Consider the following 13,362-nt stretch of genomic DNA (forward strand, 5'->3'; position numbering starts at 1 on the left):
TGTCTCGGGCGGTTGAGTGAGTGGAGAAGACTCTCGTGCTTTGTGTTGCATTATTTTTCTTGCGCTTGTGTTTGTTGGCAGTTAAGTGTGCGAGCTGTAATTGCATTGTGCCGAGGAGGACCCGCAAAGTAAAGGCTACCTAGGCGGCACTGTGCGATAGAGGTTACCTAGTAATTGACCAGTCAGTTGGCTTAGCTAAGTTTGCGTCCCTGCATTCCGATTGCCCTATTGAATCACGTTGTCAATCTCCGTTCTAACTGCATTTAGTTAATTAATTAATTAAGGCGTTGGAACGGTGCTATGCGCGTGCGCAAGAACGCGGTTGCTAGTGGATTCTAATTATCTTAGTTGTGCGCATTGGCGTCATGATATGTCTACGCCTAATAGCTGCTGTTCTTTTTTAGCCACAGTTTTAACTAATTGACATCGAGGATAGCGTGACTCATTACTTTTATTAATCTAGAGAGTTTAGCTATAAGAGCAAGCGAGCAGCATGCAGCAACTCCTGTCGGAGTGGATGACTGGTGCGAGTGACGCTTGCGAAAAGAATTTTCCGAGTGTCTGTCGGTCTTCTGCTCTCATTCAATTTGCATTTGTGCTTTTACTGATTTTGCTCTCGTCTACAATCGAGCTGAGCGTGTTTGCGCGTATTCTGCTGGCTACTGCAACTTTTGCTGTTGCTAGGCGCTTCTCCGAGATCGCTGCTAAATACATTGACACTTTGTCACAATGGATCTAGAGGCCCGTATCTAGATCTAGAGTTTCCGTAGGTTCGTGCGAACCCCGTCGGAGCATCAAGGTTCACTTCTTTCCCTAGGCAACGTTTCTAACGTCTTGTGTGCATGTGAATTAAGGATCTAGGAGCCACGCATGTGTCTGCACGATTACATGAAGATTCTACGTTCTAGTTAACTAGCTAGCTAGGAGAACGACTTCCCTGGCATTATGGTTCACAGTCACCGCCACATCGTAGACGTTGCACATGCGTGTAGTGTACACGCACGTTAGCACATCTCAGACGACTGCCTAGTACGGTACAGTATCTAGACTCTCATAACTAGAACCGTCTCGAGCAGAGTAATTACAGTGTACCGTGCCTCTAAGTCTACCGCAGCAGTAAAATAAAGTTTAAATAATAGGCATATATTTTAATTAATTAGTTGCAAGTAGAGATAGAATCGCATACAAATGTGTCGTAGTAACTTCGCACAACTCGTAGCGGTGCGGTACTCTACACACGTGTAGCTAGATGATTTCAACATATCTAGCTAGATCAACATGATGACATCCTAAAGTTTAGCGATCACTTGCTAGTACGCTAATGCATAACTTGCGCACATCCGCTGTTTAATCACGTGACACTTAGACAAACTCCCGGATTTAAGCAAGATAGCACCTATGCCGTACAGTACACGGCGTCGGTTCTCTGTTTTCTAGCTTGATCGAAGACTTAATCACATGTTTGGAGAACTAAACGCATTTGCGAAGCAAAGTCTGACATCAAACGGAGCTCAAGCTTCCTGACTTCATCGAACAAAAGCGTAAGAATTTCCCACGTTCGAGTGTCTACATGCACACAAGCCTTTTCTCTAGTGCAAGCAGATATAGACAGCTTGCATGGGTATCAACTCTTTTTTTGCTGCGCGGCTGTGCAGTAAACAGAGCAATGTCGCAGCATGGATTGTTTATTTTGATATGCATGCAGCAAGTTGTGACTGGTGTGGATTGTGTGGTTGCTTGAACTTTTGCTATGAGTTCTAAGGTCTTGTGGTGGTGTGAAGAGTTTGCAGAGTATTGACAGTTGTTTGTAAAGGAGACATCCGGTTTTTTAAATGCTTGTTAATTAATTAATTATTGGCTTTGTAGTGTATTGTATTGGAAGGATGCATCTCACAATACGCTAGACTATTGTATTGGAGAGATGCATCTCACAATACATTAGACTATTGTATTGGAGGGATGCATCTCACAATACACTAGACTATTGTATTGGAGGGATGCATCTTACAATACGCTAGACTATTGTATTGGAGGGATGCATCTCACAATACACTAGACTATTGTATTGGAGGGATGCATCTCACAATACACTAGACTATTATATTAGAGGGATGCATCTTTCAATACATTAGGCAGTCTGACTATGTTGTAATCCATCAGGTTGTTGTATTTAGTTATTGTGGATAATTAGATAATTGATATCTACCTGTATTTTAGCTAGACAGTGATATGTCTCACAGCACTAATTCCGGGTGGTCATACAAGCGACGTTCTGGTTTGCTGTTGAGTTGGGGCTGTGGAGAATTTGGTCAACATGGTCACAACCACCACAGTGATGTATCATTGGCCGACAGCGAGCTGAAATTTTTTATTAAGAGAAAAGCAAAGATAAAGCACATGGCGTGTGGAGCTTGTCATAGCATCATTGTTACTGGTATGTGCACATGCACACACACACACACACACACACACACACACACACACACACACACACACACACACATACACACACATGTCATGCGCGCGCGCGCACACACACACACACACACACACACACACACACACACACACAGACACACGTGCACACACACACACACACACACACACACACACACACACACACACACACACACACACTTCATATTTTATGTCATTTGCAGATGATAACGAAATCTACACATGGGGAAATGGCAACAGTGGACAGTAAGATCTTACATCACTATGTATTCAGTAATTGTCACAGTTTGCTTGATCACTGTAATGCTAACATTTACTGTAGGTTGGGCAACAATGACAATAAGAATTATAGCTTGCCGCAGAGAATTAAGTTTGATGTGTTGCTTGAGCCTGTGACTCAGGCTGTGGATTGTGGCAGTCGGCACACGGTTGTGGTGACGGAGAGTGGTCGTGTGTTTACGTGTGGGAATAACTTTGATGCTCAATTGGGATACGATTTTAGGATGGGTGGTTACAAGCAGCATCAGGTCAGAGTCAAATGAAGAGCGAGATAGACAGATTGACAGACATGTAGACAGACAGTTGCACAAACACGTTGACAGACAGATAGACTGTAATAGTGCTGATGTATGAAAATATATGTATTGACAGACAGACAGACAGATGGACAGACAAACAAACAAACAGACAGAGTCAGTTGGACAAACACATTGACAGACAGATAGACAGGCAAACAAACAGACAGACAGAGCCAGTTGGACAAACACATTGACAGACAGATGGACAGACAAACAAACAGGCAGACAGCCAGTTGGACAAACACATTGACAGACAGATGAACAGGCAAACAAACAAACAGACTGGGACAAGAGAAGTCAGAAGACCGAGACAGGCAAACAGGTAGGCACACACGTGCAGTGATGTGGATATACATTTGTTAATGAATTGCGCAGCAAAACTTTTTGTTTGAAGAGTCTGACTACGTTTGAACTTGTGTTTTGTGTTGTGCACAGTTCAAGTTGCATCTTTTGAGATCGCTGCAACACCAGAAAGTTGATCATGTTGCTTGTGGATCTCGACACACGTTGTTCTTGCTTAGGAATGGAACATTAGCATCTTGTGGGTAAGTCGACCATGTCTGTCGGTCTGTCTGTCTGTGGTCTGTTTGTTTGTCCATCTGTCTGTGTGTCTGTTTGTCTGTCTGTGTCTGTTTGTCTGTCTGTTTGTCTGTCTGTGTGTTTGTCTGTCTGTTTGTCTATCTGTCTGTTTGTCTGTCTGCCTGTGTGTGTGTGTGTGTGTGTGTGTGTGTGTGCCTGCCTGTCTGTCTGTTTGTTTGTCTGTCTGTTTGTATGTTTGTCCATCTGTCTGTTTGTCTGTTTGTGTGTCTATCAGTGTGTGTGTGTGTGTCTGTCTGTCTGTCTGTCTGTTTGTCCATTTGTCTGTTTGTGTGTCTGTGTCTGTCTGTGTCTGTCTGTCTGTCTGTCTGTTTGTCCATCTGTTTGTCCATCTGTCTGTCTGTCTGTCTGTTTGTCCATTTGTCTGTTTGTCCATTTGTTTGTTTGTCTGTCTGTGTGTCTGTGTGTGTGTGTCTGTCTGTCTGTTTGTATGTCCATCTGTGTGTCTGTCAATCGTTTGACATTTATCTACATTTATTCATGTATTATTCTTGATCACAGGAGCAATGCAAATGGTCAGCTCGGTCACACAGACGTCACGGACTGTGTTGTCCCACGAGTTATCGAAGATCTCGATTTTGTCAGAAATATTGCATGTGGATTGAGCCACTCGCTTGCCATTACAAGTCAGTATGCATACATTGCACTTGTAATTTATTAATGTTTATTGCTTGGTCTGCATTGCATGTAGGCAAAGGGCATGTGTATGTGTGGGGGTGTGGCAAGGCTCTTGGTCGATCGAAGGATGTGCCACGGCCGAGGCATTTGCGTTTGTCGTAAGTCGTCTGTCATTTGAATGTCGGTATGTTGTAGTGGATTTGTGTTGTAGGAGGAGGATTGCGGATATTGCTTGTGGTCACATGCATTCGGTCTTGCTGTCAGGTGCGTGTACTCAGTATGTCTGTCTGTGTGTCTGTCTGTTTGTTTATTTTTGTGTTTCTGTTTATTTATTTGTTTATGTTTGTTTACACATGTTTTGTTGTGTTATTGGTTTATTTGTTTGTCTTTTTGTTTGTTGTTTGTTTATTTGTGTGCACGTTTGTTTGTTTATTTTTCTGTGTTCCTGTTTATTCATTTGTTTGTTTGTTTACACATGTTTTGTTGTGTTGTTGGTTTATTTGTCTCTTTTTGTTTGTTGTTTGTTATTTGTGTTTATTTGTGTGTATGTTTGTTGTTTGTTTAGTTTTCTGCATTTATGTTTATTTATTTGTTTATGTTTGTTCATTTGTTTACACATGTTTTGTTGTGTTGTTTTGTTTGTTTGTCTTTTTGTTTGTTGTTTATTTGTGTGTATGTTTGTTGTTTGTTTAGTTTTCTGTGTTTATGTTTATTCATTTGTTTATGTTTGTTTGTATTTGTTTACAAATGTTTTGTTGTGTTGTTTTGTTTTTTGTTTGTCTTTTGTTTGTTGTTTGTTTATTTGTATTTATTTGCGTGTATGTCTGTTGTTTGTTTATTTGTTTGCCTTTTGTTTGTTGTTTATTTGTGTTTACTTGTGTGTATGTTTGTTGTTTGTTTATTTTTCTGTGTTTATGTTTATTTATTAGTTTATTTTTGTTTATGTTTGTTTACACATATTTTGTTGTGTTGTTTTGTTTATTTGTTTGTCTTTTGTTTGTTGTTTGTTTATGTATTTATTTGTGTGTATGTTTATATGTTTGTTTACACATGTTTGTTTATTTGTGTATATGTTTTTTGTTTATTTATTTTTATATTGTAGCAATTTTTGTCTGTAGGTTCTGGCCACATATTCACATTTGGAAATGGAACAGAAGTAAGTTATATATAGGCATTCAGTCTAATAGCTATTGTCACATTAGAACCTGCTACACATTGCTTCAGGGTCAGCTTGGTCATGGGGAAGATACCTTGAGTCTTTCGTCTCCTACTGAGTTGCAACTTTCGTGTGCAATTGCGTCTGTTTCGGCAGGAGAATGTTTTAATGCTGCAGTATCAGGTACGAATGCTTGCACACGCACATGGATGAGTAATCACGCTCACACACACACACACACACACACACACACACACACACACACACACACACACACGTGCACACACACACTCAGACACAGACAGACACACATCTATATGATTGTTATACGTGGTTGGATATGTTTCTAGCTGATGGAGAGCTTTACATGTGGGGAAAGAACGTCAATTTTGTTATCTCAGATGAGATTTCTGCAACAGTTTGGATACCAAAACACATCAATATGCAGGAAAGACCCATAGCAAAGGTATGTGTGTGTGTGTGTGTGTGTGTGTGTGTGTGTGTGTGTGTGTGTGTGTGTGTGTGTGTGTGTGTGTGTGTTGTGTGTGTGTGTGTGTGTGTGTGTGTGTGTGTGTGTGTGTTGTGTGTGTGTGTGTGTGTGTGTGTGTGTGTGTGTGTGTGTGTGTGTGTGTGTGTGTGTGTGTGTGTGTGCACGCACACCCACACAATTTGGGTGTGTACTTTGTACAGTGTGCTAGTCACTTCACTTTTGTCTGTCTGTCTCATTGTTTGTCTGTCTGTTTGTTTGTCTGGTTTTATGTGTCCTTCTGTGTGTGCCACTATGTTTCTGTGTGTATATGTATTCGTCTGTTTGTTGTTTGTCCAATTGATTTATACATAAAAAAATTAATATATTGCCTGGCTATATACACAGACAATTTAATAATGAACATTGTATTGACTCAGTCAGTCTCTTACAGGTCGTATGTGGTGCTTGGCATGTAATGGCACTGACAGGCATGCCAGGTTCGCAACACATTGTCATTTTTTTGTCACACTCAATTAACAGCTTTTTTCTTTCCAGGCTGGGAAGCCGTCCAAGACAGCGACATCACCCAAGGCGAGACCGACAGTGACACCTTCACGGACGTTTCCACACCCGAACCTTCCAACGTTGTGTCACAATCACACTCGATATCGTCAGCACGTCGCACTGCAGACTGTGTGCAAATATCAGAGGAAATTGAAGCGACCACGGACGAGGAGATCGCACCAGAGCCTCTCGTTCTACCGTCACTAGCAGTCGCTTGTGTGGACACTCCACCTCGTGTGTCGTCTCCCATGAAAACGACTCAGGAAACGAGCCGACCGGCCAGCCAAGTTAGTCACTGTGCGTCTTGTGCGAGGTCTCAGGCTTCTACAAATCGTCAGCCTGCATTATCAAATAGATCGAAACAGATCGCATTGAGAGGCCATCGTGTGCAGACTAGACTCGCTGCCGTACCGAGACCCTTACTGAAGACATCGAATATCGATTTAATGTTACATCCGGGTATTTTAACAACGGTTGTGGCGTCACCGGGTATTATTCCTGGACAAACGGAATCGAAGTTGAAGAGGCGGTTTGTGTCAAAGAAGACACAGCAGACTATGAGTCGACCTACTGGATTGCTCGAGATGCATGGAATTCGTATGGAGACGTCGCTGAGAGACGCACTTGGGACGACGTCGATGCCGAGCATGTCGGACACGCCGGTTATGGATGTCGAACAGAAAAGGCCGTCGACGATCTCATCGGGAGAGACTCGGCGATCAGTCAATGTAGCAACTCCATATATGGCAAAGGGTTTGAGTCAGTGGAGTCGGCATGTGTCGGACTCGGTTAATACCAACAACTTGCATACGTCGAGTAGGAGGGGTGGTCGGAGTAGGCCTGTGGGGAGAGACAATTGGATTAACCAGAAACACGAAGGAATGTGGAAGCAGTCGAGCGTTCACAGGAACGAGAACAAACGGAGACCAATCGGAGTGTCGCTGTCTGGTTGGACGTCTTCGTCGTTTGGAAAACACTAATTAATTGACTGAAATTTATTACAAAAATTGAATGCACGGACTGTGCGTGTACTGTACTATTTTGAACTTAATTAACTGGTAGTCGTCACTTTTCTTTGTATTTATTCTATTTTTAGAAATAGACTGATTGATATTAACTATTTTATTGGTTACTTTAGATTTTTTATTACTTATGCACATGCAGGAATTAGTATATTTGCATTGCACACATTAATATTAATGTATCATAGTTGTACAGTACTTACCTGCTTTGTATTTATTCTAATTTTAGAAATAGATTGATTGATATTAACTATTTTATTGGTTACTTTAGATATTTTTAAATACTTATGCACATGTACTAATTATCATATTTGCATTGCACACATTAATATTAATGTATCATAGTTGTACTGGTCAGTGGATGGTCCGGCCATTTAATATTCTACATTTCAATTTTCATGTTTTAATTTTTCAATTTTCAATTTTTAGTTAATTTTTTATTTTTTATTTCTAATTTTTAATGTTTTACTTGCATTGTTATTAAAAAATTTTTGTTTATTATCTTAACTTATAATTTTTAATTTTTAATTTTTAATTTTCCATATTTTTTGCAAAATGGGTTAACTTACCTACCCGGTGTACAGTACTGTACACCCAAAAATTCAAGTGCGCGTCGGTCTGGTTAGCGAGGCCTGTTTCCTGTTCCAAGAAAGCACGTGACAAGAGCGCAGCATGACAGAAAGGAAAACTTTCCATCGTCTTCCTACAGCCGTTGTTCCTACCAACTACGTCATCAGGCTACATCCCGATCTTGTCGGATTTACATTTGCCGGTCACGAAAACATCCGCGTCGATGTAAGTTGCAGAGTTTTGGTTTCGTTCTCGTTTTCCGTCGTTTGATTGCAGATCTTGATTAGGTGAGAGAGTCTGTGAAAGCTGTGACAGTGAACTGTCTGGATATTGAGATCAAGACCGCAAAATTCAATTCATCGAATGGTAAATTTGGTTTTCCTGTTTGATAGAATTGTGGGACTTGGAATTCCAACCTTTAGCGCGCGCGTTGGAATCTGTGTGTGTGTTTGTTTGTTTGTATGTTTGTTTGTCCATCTGTTTGTATGTTTGTTTGTCCATCTTCAGTACTGAAGGGCGTATCCATTCGTTGTGTGTGTGTGTGTGTGTGTGTGTGTGTGTGTGTGTGTGTGTGTGTGTGTGTGTCTGTGTGTGTGTGTGTGTTTGTATGTTTTGTCCATCTGTTTGTATGTTTGTTTGTCCATCCGTTTTGCATGATTTTGTCCATCTGTTTGTGTGTTTGTTTGTCTGTTGTATGTTTGTTTGTCCATTTGTTTGCATGTTTTTTGTCCATCTGTTTGTGTGTTTGTTTGTCCATCAGTTTGTGTGTTTGTTTGTCCATCTGTTTGTATGTTTGTTTGTCCATCTGTTTGTACATTTGTTTGTCCATCTTCAGTGCTGAAGGGCATATTCATTCATGTGTGTGTGTGTGTGTGTGTGTGTGTGTGCATGTGTGTGTGTGTGCACGTGTGTGTGTGTGTGTGCACGTGTGTGTGTGTGTGTGTGTGTGTACGTGTGTGTGTGTGCGCGTGTGTGTATGCATGTGTGTGCATGTGTGTGTGTGTGTGCATGTGTGTGTGGGAAGGAGACATCCCATTAACAAAACAAGCTAATCACATCAAATCTCCACTCCTTCTATTCAAACCTCGTGTGTAGTGTCTCTGACTGGGACGGTGAGCTACAGTGTTGAGGATGAAACAGCTACAATCAGCTTTCCCGATGCACTTCCCATCGGAAGTGGTCAATTGAGTGTAGATTTTGTTGGCGAACTGAACGACAAAATGAAAGGTTTCTATCGCAGTAAATACACACATCCGAATGGAGAGACACGCTATGCAGCTGCCACTCAGTTTGAGGCAATTTTTATTCAAAAATTATTTTTATGAAAGTTTGATTTTTGGTTGTGATTTAGCCAACTGATGCTCGTAGAGCGTTTCCTTGTTGGGATGAGCCTGCAGTGAAGGCCACATTTGATATCACGTTGGTGGCTCCGAAGGATCGAGTGGCTCTCTCTAACATGGTAGGATGATGTGACTTACAGATGTGTTGTAATGGACAAACAAATAGACAGACAGTTTGATATGATGGACAGACCAGACAAGTAGACAAACAATTAGATCTAATGGACAGACAAATAGACAGACAGTTTGATATGATGAACAGATGAATAGACAGACAATTTGATCTGATGGGCAAACAAATAGACAGACAGTTTGGTATGATGGACAGACAAATAGACAGACAATTTGATGTTATGGACAAGCAAACAGACAGACAGTTTGATATGATGGACAGACAAACAGACAGACAGTTTGATATGATGGACAGACAAACAGACAGACAGTTTGATATGATGGACAAACAAACAGACAGACAGTTTGATATGATGGACAGACAAACAGACAGAAAATTTGATGTTATGGACTGACAGATAAATAGACAGACAGTTTTGATGTGACGGACAGACAAATAGACAGACAATTTGATGTTATGGACAGACAAATAGACAAGACAGTTTGATATGATGGACAGACAAATAGACAGACAGTTTGATGTTATGGACAGACAAACAGACAGACAATTTGATGTTATGGACAGATAAATAGACAGACAGTTTGATATGGTGGACAGACAAATAGACAGACAGTTTGATGTTATGGACAGACAAATAGACAGACAGTTTGATATGATGGACAGACAAATAGATAGACAGTTTGATGTTATGGACAGACAAACAGACAGACAATTTGATGTTATGGACAGATAAATAGACAGACAGTTTGATATGGTGGACAGACAAATAGACAGACAGTTTGATGTTATGGACAGACAAATAGACAGACAATTTGATCTGATGGACAAACAAATAGACAGACAGTTTGATGTTATGGACATACAAATAGACAGACAGTTAAATAGATAGATAACGTGTTACTTATGTGATTTAGAATGTCGTCGAGACGACTGATCACGAGACCGATTCGAATCTCAAGATTGTTCGATACGCTCAGTCTCCGATCATGTCAACATATCTGTTGGCATTTGTGGTGGGTGAGTACGACTTCATTGAGGAAAAGTCATCGGATGGTGTTTGTGTGAGAGTGTACACTCCATTGGGCAAAAGTGAACAAGGGAAATATGCTTTAGAGGTGGGACACTTGCTTATATTTTGTAGTGTGTGTGTGTGTGTGTGTGTGTGTGTGTGTGTGTGTGTGTGTGTGTGTGTGTGTGTGTGTGTGTGCATTTCTGCTTGTTTGTTTGTATGTCATTCAGTTGGTTAAGTTGTTTGTTTGTCTGTCTGTCTACTTGTCTGTTTGTCTGTTTGTCTACTTGTCTGTTTGTCTGCCTGTCTGTTTGTCTGTCTGTCTGTCTACTTGTCTGTCTGTCAATACATATATTTTCATACTTCAGCACTATTACAGTCTCATTGTCCAAACACCAGTCCAAAAGCCCACAATGGGCCACACAACAAAACCCAACCACTTATATAGACTTGGACAAAATTATAGGGACACCCCGCTGTGGGTATGTAGTAACACAATAATTAGGTCACAATTTACCAACTATCAATATTGTTAAGAACTTAATAGTTACCGCGTTGATTGTTAGGTTTCTTGAGAATACTGTAAACCCTAAATTGTTTTCTTTACATTTCGCATTGTGGAAAATGAGACCTAAAAGTGTATGACGTCATGACTGCATAAGCGTCGTAAGTTAAAGTTTCTCTGATTTTGTTTAGTGGCTTTTAAAAAGGCCGGTTTTAATAACGCGAAGGAAAATTGAAGCTCTTCACCAGTTCCTCAGTACCGAGTGTTCTCGCCTCTCGCCCTCCTGATTGTGTCCAAACGTCGCGGAACACTTTCTGCCAAGTTCCGGACACGCGCGGCTGGAATCTGCTGCTACGCCTCTTGTAGAGCATTCCAGAGCTCAGCTGCAGTTCTCGGTTCACGACGGCTGGCAGCAGTTTTGAGTTCATGCCACAAGTTCTCGATTGGATTCGCATCAGGCGATTTTGGCGGCCAGTCCAGCAGTGTGACGTCATGCTGGCGTAGCCATTGTCTTGTTGACCGAGACGTGTGGATTGGAGCGTTGTCCTGCTGGAAGACAAAGTCGTCTCCTATTAGTGCCGCTGCGACTGTAAGCATGTGCTCCTCCAGAACCTGTTGGTACGCCATGCTGTCCAAACGACCTTCCAGTTTCACCAGAGACCCCACACCATGCCAACACATCGATCCCCACACCATCACACTAGCCGCGTGCTGGACCGTACAGTCACAACATTCAGGGAGAAATTCCTCACCTTTGCGACGCCAAACGTACAGAGCACCATCGTTTCCTATGCTGACTTTTGACTCATCTGTAAAAAGAACAGATTTCCAGTCATCCAAAGTCCATTGTGTGTGAATGGTTGCCCATCCCAGTCGCAAACGCCGATGGGTTTTTTCTAGGCCTCCGAGCGTTTACTTCTGTCTCACTGAGACGACGACGGACTGTTCTACTTGACACCTGCTTGCCGGTTTCATCAGCCAGCTGATACGAGAGCAGTGGTGATGGTGCTCTGCGGTTCTACAGTGCCATTCTCTTCAGTCGATGATCTTCCCAGATTGTCGTTGCCTTCCCACATCCAGGTCATTTTTCATAATCGCTGCTGCCATGGGAAAGTCGTTGCAGGCACTGATGAACCGAATTCCTGGAGCGGCGGACAAAAGCTGCGATCTGACGCACAGAATGGCCAACTGAGTGAAGGGTTTCAATTTTCCGTCACGTTTTTGGACTCAACTGTTTGCCTCGAGGCATCGCTGCAACTTGTCAAATATCTCACGGAACAAGACTCTGCAACTGCGTGCAGCTGATCGTTCAGGCTAACTTATCGCCTAAGTTTGGCAGTCTCAAGGGCAGCGGTTTTAGTGCAGCTGCCATTTTGGCGGTAGCAGTTTGAGATTTTGCTATGTAAAACGTGGACTGGAAGTGGCATGTCAATGTTCTTTTGTTGCTATAACTTTTTTAGTTTTTGTCTTAGCAGGATTTTTTGTAATTAATTAGTGTCGCATGATTTTTGAATAGGTTGAAGTTTGTTTGTTGATTAAAATGGCAAAACAATTCAAATTGTGATGACATGCGTGAAATCAATGCGCAAAAACAGATGATTCACCTTTTTTTCATAATGTTGATAAGAGGACCCACAAAATTGCTTTCACTCTCTACTACAGAGCATTCTTACATTGTATGCCAAGAATGAGCATCCAAGAGCAATGAACGTGTACAAAGACAAGAAAAGTAGGAATGGCCGTCTTCCTTCTTCAAAGCAAACTAGATGCGCAGTAGGTAGTAAGTACAGCTGCAGTCTTGAACTCAAGCTATGTTACATACTAACAATGGCGCAATCCATGAAAAGAAATTCGAAAAACATTTGGTTTTGCTAGAGAAAAATTCAGTGGCAAAGTTAGACTAGACACAAAAATGCCAGGTGTCCCTATAATTTTGTCCAAGTCTGTAGTTAACAAAAGCTTTATCAACGCTCAGAGAGTTTTTAACTGTCCTGCTCTTCCTAATTTTCTACTAATCACATTAGCACTGCATCTTTGCAATACTATAGACAAACAGCGACACCAGTATGTCTTGAACTCTCCGCTGTTTTTCCTTCCATCTTCATCTGTTGAGAGAATGGACAGTCGATTAAGGAACTGAAGAGCATCATGTCCCCGTCTTCCAAAATGTTAAAAAACTAGGGCAATACAGTTAGAGGATCTGCCCCACATGTGCAACTCACCAGCATATTTCTGTAATTTCATGGCTTCTTGTTTGGCTGCAACTGCGCCATCTTCCAAAGCTGTCTGGGAAATAATATGTTTAGCCCATGGGTGAGCCGCTGAAATGCCGAGTTCAACGTCA

General features: G+C 41.5%; 2 protein-coding genes across 2 annotated transcripts in view; both read left to right on the forward strand.

Moving 5' to 3' along the window:
- Positions 1-1,379: 1,379 nt before the first annotated feature.
- Positions 1,380-7,662, forward strand: LOC134194265 (probable E3 ubiquitin-protein ligase HERC2). The gene is made up of 13 exons (XM_062663190.1): positions 1,380-1,541; positions 2,218-2,434; positions 2,661-2,703; positions 2,780-2,984; positions 3,471-3,580; positions 4,134-4,258; positions 4,324-4,408; positions 4,462-4,514; positions 5,369-5,406; positions 5,475-5,589; positions 5,757-5,872; positions 6,327-6,372; positions 6,431-7,662. The coding sequence occupies exons 2-13, from the start codon at positions 2,230-2,232 to the stop codon at positions 7,417-7,419; spliced, it is 2,130 nt and encodes a 709-aa protein (XP_062519174.1). The 5' UTR covers positions 1,380-1,541; positions 2,218-2,229; the 3' UTR covers positions 7,420-7,662.
- A 450-nt stretch (positions 7,663-8,112) lies between these two features.
- The window catches only part of LOC134193599 (puromycin-sensitive aminopeptidase-like), a 15,046-nt gene continuing 9,796 nt past the window's right edge, over positions 8,113-13,362 (forward strand). The window contains exons 1-5 of the mRNA XM_062662430.1: positions 8,113-8,256; positions 8,319-8,397; positions 9,127-9,326; positions 9,383-9,490; positions 10,419-10,619. Of these exons, the coding sequence (XP_062518414.1) occupies positions 8,134-8,256; positions 8,319-8,397; positions 9,127-9,326; positions 9,383-9,490; positions 10,419-10,619 (711 nt within the window). The 5' untranslated portion in view covers positions 8,113-8,133. The remainder of the gene's footprint in view (positions 8,257-8,318; positions 8,398-9,126; positions 9,327-9,382; positions 9,491-10,418; positions 10,620-13,362) is intronic.

The sequence above is a fragment of the Corticium candelabrum genome, chromosome 18 (genome assembly GCF_963422355.1).
Source record: "Corticium candelabrum chromosome 18, ooCorCand1.1, whole genome shotgun sequence".
Classification (NCBI taxonomy): Eukaryota; Metazoa; Porifera; class Homoscleromorpha; order Homosclerophorida; family Plakinidae; genus Corticium; species Corticium candelabrum.

Coding starts and splice junctions, on each gene's coding strand:
- LOC134194265 (XM_062663190.1), top strand. CDS start 2,230: ATGTCTCACAGCACTAATTCCGGGTGGTCATACAAGCGACGTTCTGGT. Junction 5,407..5,474: donor CATTTGGAAATGGAACAGAA/GTAAGTTATATA, acceptor ACATTGCTTCAG/GGTCAGCTTGGTCATGGGGA. Junction 5,873..6,326: donor AGGAAAGACCCATAGCAAAG/GTATGTGTGTGT, acceptor AGTCTCTTACAG/GTCGTATGTGGTGCTTGGCA.